The sequence below is a fragment of the Petaurus breviceps genome, unplaced genomic scaffold (assembly GCF_028583685.1).
Source record: "Petaurus breviceps papuanus isolate PSGF00001 unplaced genomic scaffold, PetGlider_PUasm1.0 76, whole genome shotgun sequence".
NCBI classification, from domain to species: Eukaryota; Metazoa; Chordata; class Mammalia; order Diprotodontia; family Petauridae; genus Petaurus; species Petaurus breviceps.
The window spans coordinates 4875010-4894000 of record NW_027186473.1 but is presented as its reverse complement, the minus strand read 5'-3'; the positions used below and the strand labels follow the sequence as shown (position 1 = coordinate 4894000).

The window sequence follows — 18991 nt, the reverse complement described above, 5'->3', positions numbered from 1 at the left end:
CTTTACCTAAAGGTCAAGGGTACAATTTATTTCTACTTGACTTAGAAATCATTTGTTTTGACGACCACATTATCATTCTGGAACCATCTTCTCAGAATTCGTCCCTCAAAATTTCAGTAGGATACTGTCTTCTTGTGTAAACATTCTTATTAAGGGTTGTGGTTTCATTTTGCTTGATGCCTTTAACCTTGGAAAAGACTTCCCAGTTGCATATAATACCAGTTAACAATTAGGCAACATTACAAGGTTTTCGAAACATGCTGCATACATTATCTTCTTTAATCCTTGCAATAACTCTGTAAGGTAGGTACTATAGACATTATTGTCTCTATTCTACAGAAGAGAAAACTTAAAGACATTTAGTGACGTGGTCACACAACTTATTAAACATCAGAGGCAGGATTAAAAACAAGTCTTTTGTGACTGCAATGTAGCATTCTTTCTCCTATACCACACTGCCTCTTAAGGGGTAGGTACACAATTGTTTTGACAACTACAACTGCATTAAATAAAAATTTTGACAAACAATAGTAGCTAGAAACAAAACAGCCTTTTGATATTTGTGCAGGAAAAAAAGGGGGAAGCTCTAATTCTTCTAAATTATATGCAGCATTTTCCAGATGGCAGACACCTTCACAGAGCTTCAAGTCCTCTTGGCTATGCAAAATGAATTCACAAAATACTGCTGATGATATCCCAAGGGTTGAAAGTGATTTAAGAGGAAGACTATATTTCATTCCTGCATTCATGGTATTATGGTTAAAGTCATAAGAATAAATACTCTCCTAATTATTGGTTCCATTAAAGTGATTTGTGTTGTTTAGACAAAAATAAATTCAATATAATAGAGCCCCATTTGGAAGACAATTATATTTTCTTCTTTGTAAATATGACTTGACAATAGTTAAGTATGAATTTATATTATTAAAGCAATAAGTTAATGCCTATACTTGGTTTCTGGAAGATCAATTAATTAGCTAGAAATCTAAAGGAGTTAGGTTGTGGTAGATAGAGTGGTAGGCCTGAAGTCAGAAAGAAATGTCTTTGTGAGTTCAAATCTAGACTCGGACACTTGTTAGTTGTGTGACCCTGGGCATGTCACTTAACCCTATCTGCCTCAATTTTCCCAGCTATAAAAGTGAGCTGAAGAAGGAAATGGCAAACCACTTTAGTACCTTTGATGAGAAAACCCCAAATGGGGTCACAAAGAATCAGATGTGACCGAGAAATGAGTGAAAAACAATATTCCAGAGGATTGCCTTTGATTTCTCATTTGATATACTAATAAGTCCAGACACAGTAAAGTACTACAGGAACATATTTGAATCTCTCATTATAAATAGGATCCCTTCAGCAAACAACTGCTTTTCTTAAGAAAAAAAAATAATTTTAATAGAATAACTTGGTAGTGTCAGGAGAAGAAAAAAATTCTTCATTCACATGTAAGAAATATGAATGAGATGATAGGGAAGGGAATCAAAGGTAATCTTAGGTTAGCAACAAAAAGATGGGAAGTGAAGATATTCATCCAGAGTTTAAAAATGTAGTCAGGGCATGGAGTCAAGATGGCAGAGAAAAGGCAGGGACTTACCTGAACTTTCTCAAATTCTCTAAACTACTTTAAATAATGCTTCAAAATGAATTCTGGAGCAGCAGAAAAGGAAAAGGTAAAACAATTTTTCAGCCCAAGAAAATTTAGAAGATTGACAGGGAAGGTCTGTCAATCCAGGGTAAAAATGGAGGTACTGTCCATTCCCCAGCAAACCAGCAACAGACTCTGGAAGCTACTGAATCAATATCAGCAGTTGCCAGGCCTCTCAGTCCACAGACAGTAAAGGCATTGGACAACTGGCCAGAAGTATTTTACAGGAGTCACTTTTCTGTTGCTGGGTGCAGGATTCTGTTGCATTACTGATACTCAGAAGAGATTCAAGAAAAAGGGAAAGGATCTACATGTACAAAAATATTTGTAGCAGCTCTTTCCTAGAGCCAGAAGGTAAAATAGAACTTGAAATAATTCATTGATGACCTCCTAAAAGAGATCCTAGTCTTTCAAGATTTGGAAACACAATTTACTTTATTATTTATTTTTTAGTGTAATGTTAATTTTAAAGATCTCAAAACAGCACAATTCTACTTTGGCTTAATTTATTGATGCACTTGGTTTTGACACAAAAGCTACTTTCCAATAATATAAATAATAAATAATAAACTCATAAAGACAGTACAGTTTTTATTCCTAAATAATTTAGTTTGGTTATTATCTATAGAAAGGAAGAAGGTATCTTTTAACTTTAGAAATATGACCTTGACATTGGCCACTGCATTTAATCATAGTTTCATTTTCTCTCACTGTTTAATTATATTATTGTAGTCTCTATATGTTCTTCCACTGACTGTTTTCTTATAATCTATCATTTGGCATGACATGATGTTGCTAAGAATTCTTTAAATTCATCACTCTTTATGACATAGGAATATTACATTGCATTCATATGTCATAATGTGTTCAGCCATTCCCCAAATGTTGGACACATATTTTAATTCCAATTTCTTTGTTTATCATAAACAATTCTGCTGTGAACATTTTTGGTACATACATACATATGTGCACTTCTATAAACATACACATATACATTATTTTTCATGTGATTATTAACATGATGGGGATATAGTCTCAGTATTTCTCAAAAGGTATGAAAAATTGAGTCATTAATAACATAGTTTCAATTGCTTCAAGCCAATTTTAGAAACAGGGAATGAAAAGAATAGAGAAGCCCTTTGTCATCACTTATATTTAAATGGACAGAAATGTTATTACCTACAAAATTCCCATGAAATTCAGTTAATGCTCCTAAATGGCAGCTGCTGATAAAATATACATTTAAAGTTATGTTACATAATCTCAACCGGGCCCTCACTGTATCAAGGAAATCCTTTTATAATCCATTAATCAATTCACTATGCCAATCGTCATACTTGTATCCCAAACATTGTCATCCTTCTTCAATCATCCCATAAATTACCCTCTTCCTATTTACTCAGCTGATACATCATTCAGATACTTTCTATTAAAATCTCCTTCAAGTCTATCATGAAAAGATGGCTTTTCTTCTTGCTAAGGCAAAAACCTTCTTTGTACACAAGTGATTCTATTCCATCTTGCCAACTCCAGCTCATTAATGCTTTACATCATTCCCACTCTCAATGTTCTTCAGTATCTCCCTGCCTACTGGGCTGATTTCCTACTAGCTACAAACTCATGCATTTCTCCTCTAGACTCAAAAAAATATAAATTTTAGAAAAATCATTTGATTTTATCATCCCTGACAGTTGTCATTCTATATCTTTCCTCTCTTTTGTGGCCAAACTCCTTAACAAGGATGCCTACAATCAGTGAATCAACTTCCTTTCCTTTCACTCTCTTTATAATTTTCTACCATCTAGTGTTCTGAGCACATTATTCAACTGAAAGTGCCTTATCAAATGTTAACAATTATCTTTTAAATGTTAAATTTAACATCCATTTCTCAATTCTCTAACTGCTTAACCTCTCTGCAGTCTTTGACATGGTCAATCACTTGCTTCTCTTAGATAATATCTTTTCCCCAGGGTTTTCTGCCTTTTTTGTTTGGAGGCCAATTAAGGTTAAGTGACTTGCCCAAAGTCACACAGATAGTAAGTGTGTCAAGTGTCTGAGGCCAAATTTGAACTCAGGTCCTCCTGACTCCAGGTCTGGTGCTCTATTCACTGCACCACCTAGCTGCCCCTTTCCCAGGGTTTTCCGACATTTTTCTTATTTGGGGATCTTTCTACCTATTTGACCAATCGTCTTTCTGCTTTGTTAGATTTCCATTCAGGTGGTGCTAAAAACAGTGGGTGTCCCCCAAAGTTCTCTCCTGCTCCCTTCTTCTCCCTCTGTATTATTCTACTTGGTGATCTCAAAAGCTCCTATGGATTAAATTACCATTTCTATGTATGCAGATGAATTCTTAGATCTATGTGTCTATCACTAAATTCACACCTGCCTACCAATTCATGCTGTGTATTAAATATTTGAAACTGGATGTTTCCTAAACATCTTAAGTTCAATATGTCTAAAGCTGAAATCATCCCCCTCCCCAGACCTCCCTTCTTCCTAACTTCCCTATTGATTTTGAAAAAAAACACTGAAGGGCGGCAGTAGCGGCGGGTGGGAAATGGTGGAGTATTTGGCCTCCATTTTCGGCACAGAAAAAGACAAAGTCAACTGTTCATTTTATTTCAAAATTGAAGCTTGTCGTCATGGAGACAGATGTTCTCGGTTGCATAATAAACCAACCTTTAGCCAGACCATCTTGATTCAAAACATCTATCATAACCCTCAAAATAGTGTACAGACGGCTGACGGCTCACACTGTGCAGCGAGTGATGTCGAAATGCAAGAACACTATGATGAATTCTTTGAGGAGGTTTTTACAGAAATGGAAGAAAAGTATGGTGAAGTTGAGGAGATGAATGTTTGTGATAACCTTGGGGATCATCTTGTAGGAAATGCATATGTAAAGTTTCACCGTGAAGAAGATGCAGAAAAGGCTGTCATTGACTTAAACAATCGCTGGTTTAATGGACAGCCAATTCATGCAGAGCTTTCACCTGTGACTGACTTCAGAGAAGCTTGCTGTCGCCAGTATGAAATGGGAGAATGTACTCGAGGAGGCTTCTGTAACTTTATGCATCTGAAACCCATCTCTAGAGAACTACGAAGGGAGTTATATGGGCATCGTCGGAAGAAGCATAGGTCCCGATCAAGATCTCGTGAACGTCGTTCTAGATCAAGAGATCGTGGCCGTGGTGGTGGAGGTGGTGGTGGTGGCAGTGGCGGCGGTGGAGGAAGGGAACGTGATAGGAGGCAGTCAAGAGATCGTGAAAGATCTGGTCGATTCTGAGCCATGCCATTTTTATTGTATGTCTGCTAGAAAGTCTTGTAGTTGATTGACCAAACAAAGTTCATAATGAGAATTTTTTTCTAAAAAAACAACAAAACAAAAAAAAAAGATGGGCTTCTGAATAAAATTTGTAGTGATACGGTAAAAAAAAAAAAAAATTGAAGCTTGGGAGAGTAATCACCCCCCCCCCCCCCCCCCCACACACACACATGAAACAGAGCCCAACTTTAACATAAAATTCCAAGTCGACAAAGTCTGGAAAAAAATGAGCAAACAACAGCAAAATAGAACATGACCATAAAAAGCTACAATGGTTACAAGAATTTCCAAAATACAAACTCAGAAGAAGACAATGATGTTAAAATAGGTACAAGCAAAGCCTCAAAGGGGAATATATATATATATGTGTGTGTGTGTGTGTGTGTGTGTGTGTGTGTGTATACATATATATATATATATCTGTGTGTATACATATATGTGTGTGTGTGAATTGAACTCAAGCCCAACAAGAATTCCTGAAAGAGTTAAAAACTGATTTTTATTTAATATATTTTTAACTTTTAAACATAAATACAAAAGCATCAAAGAAAAACAAAAACATTTCAATGTACACAGCATACCATAAGGGGATTCAATATCAAACAATGAATTTTCTTTTCAAGAAAACATATATAATAAATACTACATATTGTTTTCAAAGCTGCCCGGATTTTCTTTGCTTCCTTGTTGGTTTTCTTTTGTTCTCTACTGTGCATTTTTCACTTTATTCTCCCCTCCCCCTACTCTAAAGAAGGCTACAATTAAATGTGAAGATACACACACGTCTGTGTTGGTGTCTATGTTAATATATATACACATATACACATACACACATATAGATATATATAAACATACACATATATACTCATACATACATGCATATACATATGTCTATGTCTAATTGTACTATGCTCATTTCCACCTGTCATCTGTTTCTCTTAGGGTGGATAGCATCTTCCTTCATAGGTTCAAGTCTTTTCATGTTTTTTTTCTAAATCAACCAGCCCATCCTTTCCTACGAAAAGCAGTATTCCAATCCAATCACATCCTATCTGATTGTCTATTAAAGTTCTTTCCCAGTTTTCTGCATTCCTTCTATTATTGGCTACACAGGCTTTATTAATACAAGAAAATTTTCATTTAAAATAATTGAAAGTATCCTTTTTACTCTTCAACAATGTTCTCCCTTATAATATAGTTTACAGTTTGATACTTCTAATGCTTCTTCTACATCTTTTTTCCTCCATCTTTGAAGCTCCTGATCCTTTACTCTTCCAAATGTACTTTGTTATTACTTTTTTTTCTAACAGTAAAATACTTTTTAATAATTTATTGGGAAGACATTGAATAAATACATTAGTTAGGTAAAATTATTTTTAAAGTTATATTGGTTTTATCTACCCATAAACAATAAATATTACTTCAGTTATTTAGATCTGAGTTTGTTTCTATAAAAAGTGTCTTCTCCTTATGTTCATGTAGGTCCTATATCTGTTTTGATAGGTATATGTTCAAGTATTTTATGCTGTCTAGGTATTTTAAATGGTCTAAAGTTATATTGGATAATATTGCTTACACATAGTACAGTTTCTTTATTTTTCATTTTTGATTAAATCTATTTTTAATTTAACTTTGAGATCATGATTACTATCCCTGCTTTTTTCACATAATAAATTCTATTCCTGTCCTTTATTTTATCTCTGTGTGTAACTGTCAATTTCATAATGTTTCCTGAAAGCTACATATTGTCAAATTCAAATTTTTAATCTGCTATCCATTTCCTTTTTATGGGTAGATTTGACCCATTCACATTACAAGCTTACTTCTTGTATATTTTTCTCCTTCCTATATTTCCTCACTAGCCTTCTCACCCTATTTACCCAATCTCTCCTCTGCTTTACTTCTACTTATTACCTTGCCTTCCTATTCCTTAACCAACTCACCCCTCTAAAAGTCCCTGCCTTATCCTCTTCCTCCACTCTATCCCCTTGCTCTCTTATTTCTTTCTGAATTTAGAAGGCCTTTATACATACATATATACATATATGTGTGTATACATATATATCCTATAAATATATGTGTGTACATATGTATATGTGTATATATAAATATATACATATATTTCCTTATTTAACCTATTTCTGATGAGAATAAGGTTCCAGCAATACCCACCCTCCCCTATTTGCTTCTTTGCTATGAGTTTTTCCATTTATACCTCATTTCTATGAGATGATTACTCCTTTTCATTTCTACCAACACAGTTTTATTTTTTTTATAATCACCCCATCATACTCAGCTCAGCCCAAATCTTTCTTTCAAACCACCCAAATATAAATGAAAATCATGAAGGAACTGATAATTTCACATAAAAGAAGTAAACAACTTGACCTTATTGAGTCCCTTATATTTGGTCTTTCATATTTACCTTATATTTTTCCTGGGTGTTATATGTCAAAATTCCCCTTAAGTTCTGGGGATTTTAGCACAAATAAACCTGAATGTTTTTCAGTTCATTAAATGCCCCATCCTTTTTCATCAGGATGGTACTTAATTTTTTTGGATAACTTGCCCTTTATTGTAACCACAGTTCTTTTGCTCTAAAGAATATAGTATTCCAAGACCTATGGTCTTTCAACATAGTAGCTGCTAGGTATTGTGTAGTCCTTATTGCAGCTCCATTATACTAATTTTTTTCTTGTTGTTGCTTCTAGTATTTTCTCCTTGAGCTTTGAAACTTGGCTATAATATTCCTGTAAGGGATCTCTTTCAGGTGGTGATCAATAGATTTTTTTTTCCTATTTCTGCTTTGCCTTCTTGTTCCAGAACTTCAGGAAAATTTTCCTTGATAATTTCTTGTAATATTGTATCAAGATTCCTTTTTATCATATTTTTCTTTTATGTAGTCTAATTATTCTCATATTATTTCTCCTAGATCTGTTCTCCAGATCAGTTGTTTTTCTGATGAGATGTTTGACTTTCTCATATTTTTTTCATTCTTTTGTTTTTGTTTTATGGTTTCTTTGTACCTTAGAATGTTATTAGCTTCCCCTTACCCAACTCTTGTTTTCAAGGAATAATTTTCTTACTTAAGTTTTTTATTCTCTATTTCAAGTCGGTTGTCTTTCTTTTCATAATTTTCTTGATTTTCTTGAATTTCCTGTTTTATTTACTAATTTTTTCTCAATGTCTATTTTTTGATTTTTCTATTCCTGTTTGAATTCTTCCAACAACTCTTTTTATGCTGGGGATTATTTGATGTCCCTCATTGAAAAAAATGGGTGACTTTTTAGTACCAACATCTTCCCCTGAATATGAACCCAGATCGTCCCTAGCCCCAGAGTTACTCCCTATGGTTGGGTTCTTTCTCCTTTGTTAACTCGTTTTTATTCATTCATTCAATTATTCATTCATTCATTTATTTGTAGCCACTATTAATGTAATCAAGGTGTAATTCCAAGGTATGGGGAATGATGCCTCAAGTCTCAGGTCTTTCTTATTGTTATTTTCTGAGATCTGTCTCAGGGCCCAACCTTGGGTTCTCTTCTCTACTCCCAAGTCATGGCAAGGACCTCCAGCCACAATGTTCCCACAAATGATCTTATTCCCTGTGGTGCCTCTGGTAGCTGAAAATTACAGGTGTCGTCTCTGCCCCAGAACTGAAACCAGGGACTCTGCTCTCTTGCAAATGCCCACAGCCAACAGGGTCCTCTCTCCTTGCTATTAAACTCACCAGCTATGTCATAATTCCTTCTCCCTGAAAGTTGTTCTTGGTATCTCTCAAATGTGGAAAGGTCCTTCAATCTTCTACTTAGCTATCAGACCCCCACACTGTCTGCAAAATGAAATTTCTAACACTGAGGCTGCCTCTCAACACAGCTTCCCCCAGGGGTTGTTGTTTGTTAATTCTGCAGAGTTGACTCAGGATGTCTGTACTTCACTCAACCTGAACCTCTGCCCCCTGGTGGTTGGGTCTTTCCCAGGGTCTTCGCAAACTGTCTTAGGGGGACAACTGCTTTACCCCATGATTATTTCTGCTGCTGTGAGGCTATGTTTTGTCTTTTTGTGGAGGACATTTGGAGAGCTGAAAGTTTTCTGACTAATTCTGTCATCTTCCAGAGTGCTCTCTAAAAACTGATTTTCAAAATCAGAGTGGTAAAGGGGAGAAAATGGTAAAAAAAAAAAAAATGAAAGAAATGGGAAGAAAATTACAAAAAGACAACTAACAGCTTGCTAAAAAGACACAAAAATCAAAAGAAAATAACCTTAAAGACAAAACTGGCCAAGTGATAAAAGTTCATTAATGAAAATAACTCCTTAAAAAGCAAAATTAGGGGTGGCCAGGTGGCTCAGCAAGTAAGAGCACTGGCTCCAGTGTAGGGATGACCTGGATCAAATTCGGGCTCAGATACTCAGCACCACACCCAGAAATAATAACTGGCTGTGTAACTTTGAGCAAGTTACTTAACCCCGATTGCTTTAAAAAAAAAAAAAAAAAGCAAAATTGGTCAAATGGAAAGAGAGATGCAAAAAGTCATTGAAGAAATCCTTCCTTAAAAATTAGAATTGGACAAGTGGAAGCTAATGACTCCATATGACATGAAGAAACAACAAAACAAAGTTAAAAGAATGGAAAATAGAAGAAAATGTGAAATTTTTCATCATAAAAATAAATGACCTGGAAAAAAAAGCTCAAGGAGAGATAATTTAAGAATTATTGAACTACCTGAAATTGATTATCAAAGAAAAATTCTAGACTTCATCTTTCAGGAAGTTAAAAAGCTATAAATTATATCCTAGAACCAGAGAATAAAATACAAATAGAAAGAAACCACCAACCATGACCTGAAAGAGATCCCAAAATGAAAACTCTCAGGAATATTATAGCCAAATTCCAAAGTTCCACAAACAGAAAAAATACTTCAAACTTCAAGAAAGAAAGCATTTAAAAATCACAGAGACACAGATAGGATCACACAAGATTTAGCACCTACCATGTTAAAGAATCAGAAGACTTGGAATATGATGTTCCAGAAAGCAAAAAACAAGAATAACTTACTCAGCAAAAGTAAGTATAAACCTTTGGGGGATGGTAAGGGAAGGAACATTTATGAAATAGGGAGCTTTCAAGCATTCATGATGAAAAGACCAGAACTGAATAGAAAGTGTGACTTTCAAATATAAGACTCAAGAAAGACATAAAAGGATAAACATCAAACAGAAATCATAAGAGATTGGATAAGATTAAGCTGTTTACATACTTCATGGGAAGATGATACATGTAACTCCTAAGAACTTTAACATTATTATGAAAGTTCAAAGTATGCTATATCCCCCCCCCCAAAAAAAAGAATATTCTATATAGACAGGGGGCATAGGATTGAGTTGATTATGTTGATATGTTCTTTTAAAAAATTGATGAGCAAGAAAAAAGTGATAAACTCGGAAAAAGGGAAAGGAGAAGAAGAATGGAGAAAATTATCACATAAAAGAGACACATAAGGAAGAGCTTTTACAGCAGAAGGGAAAATGGTGGGGTAGCAGTGCTTGAAACCCACTGTCATCTAAATTGATTCAGAGAGGGAAAATGCACATACACACAGAAGTGACCATAGAAATCTATCTTCCCCAATAAGAAAGCTGGAAGTAAAAGGTATAAGAGAAAGAAGAAAGTGATCAAACAAAAGGCAATGTTCAGAAGCAAAATAGACTTTAGAGGATAAAAAGAAAGAGAAAAAGGACAAACAGAAGAAAATAGGATAGATGCAAATGCATAGCTCATAATCATAATTGTGAATGTTAATGAGATGAATTCACCCATAAAATGGAAATAGCAAAATGGATCAGAAAACAAAAAAAAACTTGAAACAAAGAGACACACAGAGAATAAAAATTAGGAGCTGGAACAGAATCTATTATATACACTATAGTAAAAAAGGAAGGATAGTAATCATGATCTTAGACAAAACAAAAGCAAAAATAGACCTAATTAAAAGAGATAAGACAGAAACTACATCTTGCTAAAAGGTACCATAGACAAAAAGGACTATTGATACTATGTATGTATGCACCAAATGGCATAACATCCAAATTCTTAAAGGAAAAGTTAAATAAATTACAGGAGGAAATAATAAACTATAATAGTGAGAAATTTCTAATTTCTCCTCTCAGAGCTACAGAAATCTAATTTTTAAATTTTTAAAAATAAAACAAGTTAAGGAGATGGATAGGATGTTAGAAAAGTTACAGATGATAGGTCTGTGGAGAAAACTGAATGGGAATACAAAGGAGGACACTTTTTATTTGGCTATATACAGCATCTTCACTGAAACTAATCGTGTATTAGGGCATAAAATCCTCACAACTCAATTCAGAAAAGCAGAAATATTTTATGAACCCTTTTCAGACCATAATGCAATAAAAATTACAATAAAGAGCTGTGAACTAAAAACACAGATTAATAACTAATTGGTAACTAAATAATAAAAAACAAATCATAGAAACAATCAATTTCTTTAAAGACAGTGACAACAATGAGACAATATACCAAAATTTGTGAGCTGTAGCTAAACAGTAATAAGGGAAATATTTATATCTGTAAACATATACATCAGCATGAGAAAAAGCCAAATCAATGAACTGGACATAACTTTAAAAAAATCTAAAATCCCCAAGTAAACGCCAATATGGAAATCTTAAAAATCAAAGGAGAGATTTTTAATTGAAAGCAAAAAAAAAAAAATGTGTTGAGCTAACAAATAAAACTAACAGCTGGTTTGATTTTATAAAAACAATAAAACAGATAAAACTTCAGTTAATTCAATTTTAAGAAAAGAAAAAAAATAATTTAAACAAAATTCAAAAATGAAAAGGATGAATGCACCAATGAAGATTAAATTAAAGCAATCATTAGAAGTTATTTTTTTCTCAATTATATGTGAGCAAATCTGACAACCTATGTGAAATAAATATTTACAAAAAATACCAACTGCTCAGGTTAACAGAAGAAAAAATAAAATGCTTAAATCATTCTATCTCAGAAAAAGAAATTGAACAAGCCATAAATGAACTAAGAAAAAATCCCAAGGAATAGATGGTTTACAGCTGAATTCTACCAAATATTTAAATGTGAAAGAAGGTAGCCTAACTATACCAGATTTCAAATATTACAAAGCAGTAATCACCAAAACAATTTGGTACAGGCCAAGAAACAGAGTGGTGGATCAGTGCAATAGGTTAAATAAACAATACGCAGCAGTTAATGACTATAGTAATTTAATGTTTTATAAACCTAAAGATCCAAGGTTTGGAGACAAGAACTAGTCATTTGACAAAAGTTAAAGAGAAACCTGGAACACAGTTTGGTAGAAACTAGATATAGACCAATGTTTCACATCATATACCAAAAAACAAGTCAAATGGCTAAGTGATTTATATATAAAAGGTGGTTGTATAAGTAATTTAGGGGAGCATGGAAAAAATTTCTCACCAGATCTATGGATAAGTACAGAATTTGTGACCAAATAGTAGAAAGAGTAGATCACAGGAAATAAAATGGATAATTTTGATTACATTGAATTAAAAAGGGTTTGCATAAACAAAATGGCTGCAGACAAAAACTAGAAAGCAGGAAAATGGGGAAATTTGCAGCAAAATTCCTTTGATAAATGTCTCATTTCTCATATATAAGGGATCTAAACCAAATTTATAAGAATGATAGCCATTCTTTATTGATCAAGTTGTCAAAGGATATGTATGAATAGGCACTTTTCAGAAGAAGGAATCAAAGACACCATTGATCACATAAAAAGTACACTCAATCACTATTGTTTAGAGAATGCAAATCAAAACAACTCTGAAATATCGGATCAGATTGGTTAACATGACAGAAAAGAAAAATGACAAATACTGAAGAGGATGTGGACAAATTGGGACACTAATGCATTGTTGGTAGAATTGTAAAATAGTCCAACCTTTCTGGAGAACAATTTGGAGCTACACCCAAAGGTCTATAAAACTGAGCATACCTTTTGACCTAGCAATACTAGGCAGGAAAGAATTTTTACCTCAAAAATTTTTAAATGAATTTTTTAAAATAAATTTTAAAGTTTAAATATAATTGGTAAATATTTAACAAAACATGTAAAAAATATTAACCAAAAAATCACTACAAATCTGGGGTTGGTTTATTGTTTTGTTTGTTGTCTAGATATAAGAAAGTACTAATTAATGAAGATTAAAAATGAAAGAGTGTAAACATTTTTTATTTTCACCAGCACACCTCTGCATTGCTTTATACACATTGCTTCAGCTCAGCAGGAATAAAATAGAAGGCTCATGGAATTAATTTACCAACACACTGGAGTCTAGTGACTCTAGCCTAAAAAGGAGAAAGCAGTAGCAGCAGTGGCAGTAACAACAACAATAATAGCTGGCACTCATATACCATTCAAATGTTTATAAAGTACTTTACATCCATTATCTCACTTAAGCCACAGAAAACTCCTGGGATTTATCATCCCCCTAATATTTATTATATTTAATTGGTTATTTATTCTTCAGTTTCTGCTATATATCTTGTTTGTACAGGATTATTTGCATATTGTTTCCCACATTCAACTATTAGCTCCTTGAAAGCAGAGGCCATTTTTTGTTTGTTTGTTTTTTACCTTTTGTTTCTATCCCAAGCACTCAGCACATGCCTGTCACATAGTAGGAGCAAAATAAACCATTGCTGACCAGTTAGCATTTGTTCAATGTCCAAGGTTAACTGGATCTAATATACCCTAAAGTTCTTTTCACCTTACTGAACATGAACAACACTTTTATTTCCTAATTTACCATTCTTAGACAAATATTACCTTATTTGATTCTCACAACAACCTTGAGAGTTAGATATTATTATTGTCTTCATTTTATAGATGAGGAAAATGAGGCAAATGGAGATTGGGTGGTTTGCCCAGAGTCACATAGCTTATTAAGTTAGTGTCTGAGTCTGGTTTTGAACTAAGGGCTTCCTGCCTCCAGGGCCAGTGATCCATCCTCTGAAATTATAGAGTCAATGCCACGAAAAGGATTTCATTTCCTTGTCAGGTATGTGAATTTGTATTTATTCTTTACCTGGGACATTTTCTCTGTCTTTCCCCTTGAAAATGAGAAAGTATATCCCATGACATTTTATCACTGAAAGGGGATATCAAAATCAACCAACACACCCAAGAGGTACAAAAGTGTTCTCTCTAGGAATATGGAACTGCAAGTCAAGTTCTACCAGGATTTAACAACTTTTAAAAACACATTTAAACAAAGCAAAATAATATCTTTGAATAGAAATATGAAATGGTTTTTGGATGGGAGTAAGGGCAATATTTTTTTATACCGCAATGGAAGAAATTTCTAATTCTATAATAGAAATCAGTAGGGAAAAAATTAATCAATTAGAAATATGAGTGAGAGCAAATTTTGCTGAAATGCACTCATTACTAAGCTAACCATGCCCACATCTGTCCTATTATTACTCCAAGAACATGATTTTTTTCAGCCTATGGACTATATCACAACACATCTATGACAAATCCTGAAGAGTTCTTTGAACCATCAAGAGGTTAAGTTAACTTGTCCAGAGTTATACAACAAGTAATTATCAGAGGCATTTTGAACACAGGTCTTTCAGGCTCTAACCACCAGTTTTCTATTTACCATACACTGCTTCTTATTATTACATACACAATATTAAACTGTGTTCACCCTTCAAATGGTGCTAGGCTCCTACTGGCTGCTGGGCAAGTTTTTATTTGATTGTGGGATTACAGAACTAGGCCTTGAAGGGATTTCAGAAAACATCAAGTCAAACCCCTTATTTTACAGATCAGGAAACTGAGGACCAAGGATATTAAGGTACTTGCCCAAGCTTAGACAAATATGCAAGAGCTGGAATTTGAGCCCTGATCTTCCAAATTCAGAGTTAGTGTATTGGGTCTTTATTGCACTGGAATACAACAGATCTTCCTGTGAGATATTTAGAACACAAGTATATTGACATGAAGAAAAAAGACATATTTTTGTTTGTTTGTTTATAATATTTATATCTATGTAGATAAGCCAAGCTAGGATCCCTTTCTTAAACTTCCCATTACTTCAATGTATTACATTTACAATAGTCTTCATGCATAAACCTTTGCATATTTAAATAGATATTGTTTTGCTTTTAAGAGCTCTTAAGAGATCCAAAAATTATCATTTTTAAAGTTCCCATAAGAGAACAAAAAGACACAGTGTAGAATGAAAGTAATCCTTAATGAAAAGACAAACTTTTTTAAAATTGTATTTATTTATTTTCAGTTTTCAACATTCATTTCCACAAGATTTTGAGTTACAATGTTTTCTCCCCATCTTTCCCCTACCCCCACCCAAAATATCAAGCCTACTGAATACCCCTTCACCCAATCTGTTCTCTCTTATATCCTCCCCCATCACCCCCTAACTTTCTAGTAGGGCAAGATAGATTTCTATACCCCAGTACCTGTATATCTTATTTCCCAATTGCATGTAAAAAACAATTTTTTTAAACATTTGTTTTTAAAACTCCAGATTTTTTCTCTTCTTCCCTATTTACCCACCCCCACTGGGAAGATAAAAAATTCAATATAGGTTGTACATGTGTAGTTACTCAAATCATTTCCATAGTAGTTATATTGCAAAAGACTAACTATATTTCCCTCCATCCCACCCCACCCCCACTTATTTTATTTCTCCTTTGACCCTATCTCTTTTCACAAATGTTTGCTTCTAACTACCCTCTCCCTGAATCTGCCCTCCCTTCTATCATCCCCCCTCCCATCCCTTACCCCCTATTTTCCTCTAGGGTAAGATACCCAATTTAGTGTGTATGTTATTCCCTGCTTAAGCCAAATTCAATGAGAATCAGATTGCCCCATCCCCTTTCACCTTCCTGCTCTTCCCCTCCATTGTAGCAGTTTTCTCTTGCCTCTTTTATGTGAGATAATTTACCCAAATCTATGTCTCCCTTTCTCCTTCTGCTAATAAATTGCTCTTCCACCTCTTAATTTTATTTTTAGATATCATCCTTTCATATTCGACTCCTCCTGTGCCTTCTGTCTACGTATACATGAACATGCATATGCCCACATTCGCATATATATACATATATATATATATATATATATATTTATATACACATATACCCTCCTATACATACATATATGTATGTATACATATATAGTCTCTTCAACTATTCACATACTGAGAAAAGTCTTATGAGTTACAATTATCATTTGCTTTTTTGTTTTTGCCTTTTGGAGGGGAAAAGGTAGGACAATTGGAGATAAGTGATTTCCCCAAGGTCACACAGCTAGTTTTTGCATTGTGTCTGAGACCAGATTGGAACTCAGGTCCTCCTGGCTACAGGGCTGGTGCTCTATTCACTACACCTCCTAGCTGCCCCACAATAATAACTTTTTTTCCATGTAGGAATGTAAATAATTCAACTTTAATAAGTTCCTTGTGATTTCTTTTTACTGTTTACCTTCTCATGCTTCTCTTGTTTCTTGTATTTGAAAGTCAAATTTTGGTCAAAATGGCAGAGTAGAAACAGGACCTCTGCATGGTTCTGGCTTTCAACACCTCCAATCCATGTAAAAGGGGACTCTGAATAAACTTGAGCTACAGAACACACAAAATGACACAGAGAAGCTAAATTCCCTCTGAGGACAGCCTGGCAGGAATAGGCCTGTGATCTGGGAGCCGACCCAAGCCCTGCATGAGCTAGAGGTTTTAGCCCCAGGGTAGGCATGACCAACAACCAGCTGGAGGGACTCCAGATCACCTGCAGCTATGGTGGTCCAGAATTATCAACACATACATGCTAAGAACAAAGTGAGAGGTCAGTGCAGTGTGGATTTTGGGACCCAGTAGTTGGAAGTGCATTGGCTTTTACCCCCAGGGCGAGAAGTCACTGAGGGCTACTATGCAGCAGTGGCCACGTGGCAGCTTCAGCTCCTGGCTTACAGACTTTAGGGGGACCAAGCAACCAGTCTGAGGGGTAATCACTCTTGCTTTAACCTGCTTGGATCTAGATTGCAGTCTAGGGTGGAGGTCCTAGGGTGTGCAACCAGATTGCCAGAGAGTTTGGAGGCTTCAGAGAGGGCACCCAATTAATATCTTTGACAGCTGAGAAAACCCCAGCGTTTGGGACAGAAGCTTTCCTGTCTGGTAGCAGAGTCCTACTGTGTCAAAAAGACCAAAAGGCAAGTAAATGAGTGGCAACATAACTAGGCAAAGGAAACAAAGCAAAAAGAAGAATCCAACATTAGACTCCTATTCTGGGGACAAAAAGGATCAAAGCAACGAACAGGAGCAAGACAGTGAAATCAGAACTCCTGCACCGAAAACATCAAAGAAAAATACGAGCTGGTTACAGGCCATAGAGGACCTTAGGAAGCAAATAAGAGAAGTGGAGGGAAAATTGGGAAGAGAAATGAGAACAATCCAAGAAAATTAGGAAATGAGAGTCAACAACCTGACTGAAGAAAATAACACCTTAAAAAACAGATTAACTCAAATGGCAAAAGAGGCTCAAAAAGGCAATGAGCAGAAGAATGCCTTAAAAAGCCAAATTAGCCATATGGAAAAAGAATCTCAAAAACTCAATGAGGAGAATCATTCCTTCAGAATTAGATTGGAGCAAATGGAAGCTAATGACTTCATGAGAAATCAAGATGCAATTAAACAGATCCAAACAAATGAAAGAATAGAAGGCAATATGAAATATTGCATTGGAAAAACCACTGACCTGGAAAATAGATCCAGGAGAGATAATTTAAAAATTATTGGACTACCTGAAAGCCATAATCAAAGAATAAACCTAGAAATCATCCTCCAAGAAATTCTCAAGGAAAACTGCCCTGACGTTTCAGAAACAGAGGGAAAAATAGAGGTTGAAAGAATCCACCGATCACCTCCTGAAAAAGATCCCAAAAAGAAAATTCCTAGGAATATTATAGCCAGGTTCCAGAATTCCCAGATTAAGGAGAGAATATTACAAGCAGCCAGGAAGAAACAATTTAAATATTACAGAAACAAAATAAGGATAACTCAGGATCTGGCAGCTTCTACACTGAGGAATCGAAGGGCTTGGAATATGATATTCCAAAGGGCAAAGGATCTGGGATTAAAACCAAGAATCACCTACCCAGAAAAAGTGAGTATCATGTTTCAGAGGAAAATATGATCATTCAGTGGAATAGAGGACATTCAAACATTCTTGATGAAAAAACCAGAGTTGAATAGAAAATTTGGCATTCAGATACAAGAAGCAAGAAAAGCATGAGAAGATAAACAGGGAAAAGAAATCATAAGGAACTTATCAAAGTTGAACTATTAACATTCCTACATGGAAAAACAATAATTGTAACTGATTAAACTTTTCTCTGTATGATAATAGTTGAAGGGAATAGAAATATATGTGTGTGTGTGTCTATATTGGAGGATATATGGCCGTATGAATACATATGTGAATGTGTGTATATATGTTTACAGGTATACAAATAGAGGGCTGAGGACCAATTTAATAGGAAAGTATGATACTTAAAAGGTGAAATAAAGAGGTGAGAGATAAATATAATGAGAGGAAATGGGGAGAGACAGAATGGAGTAAATTATCTCATATAGAAGAGGCAAGGGGAAATGGTTACAATGGAGGGAAAGAATAGGAAGGCAAAAGGGAATGGGTCAATCTTATTCTCATTGAATTTGGCTTGGGGAGAGAATGAAATACACACTAAATAGGGTATCTCACCCTACAGTAGTATGGTGGGAAGGGGATGAGAGGGGGGATGATGGAAGGGAGGGCAGGCTGGGGTGGGGCAGGGAATTTGGAAGCACCCACTTTTGAAAAGGGATGGGATCAAAGTAGAGAATAGAACAAGTGGGAGGTGGGATAGGAGGGAGGGAAATATAGTCAGTCTTTTATAATATATCTACTATGTTAATGTTTTGCATTAGCTACA

The 18991-nt window shown here is 34.8% G+C and overlaps 1 protein-coding gene across 1 annotated transcript; it reads left to right on the top strand.

Moving 5' to 3' along the window:
- The first annotated feature begins 4176 nt into the window (after window positions 1-4176).
- Window positions 4177-5066, top strand: LOC138174971 (splicing factor U2AF 35 kDa subunit-like protein). The gene has a single exon (XM_069105171.1). The coding sequence runs from the start codon at window positions 4200-4202 to the stop codon at window positions 4926-4928; it is 729 nt and encodes a 242-aa protein (XP_068961272.1). The 5' UTR covers window positions 4177-4199; the 3' UTR covers window positions 4929-5066.
- The last annotated feature ends 13925 nt before the right edge of the window (window positions 5067-18991 follow it).

What these genes read in the sequence shown, in the direction of transcription:
- LOC138174971 (XM_069105171.1), top strand. Translation starts at nt 4,200, where the DNA reads ATGGTGGAGTATTTGGCCTCCATTTTCGGCACAGAAAAAGACAAAGTC.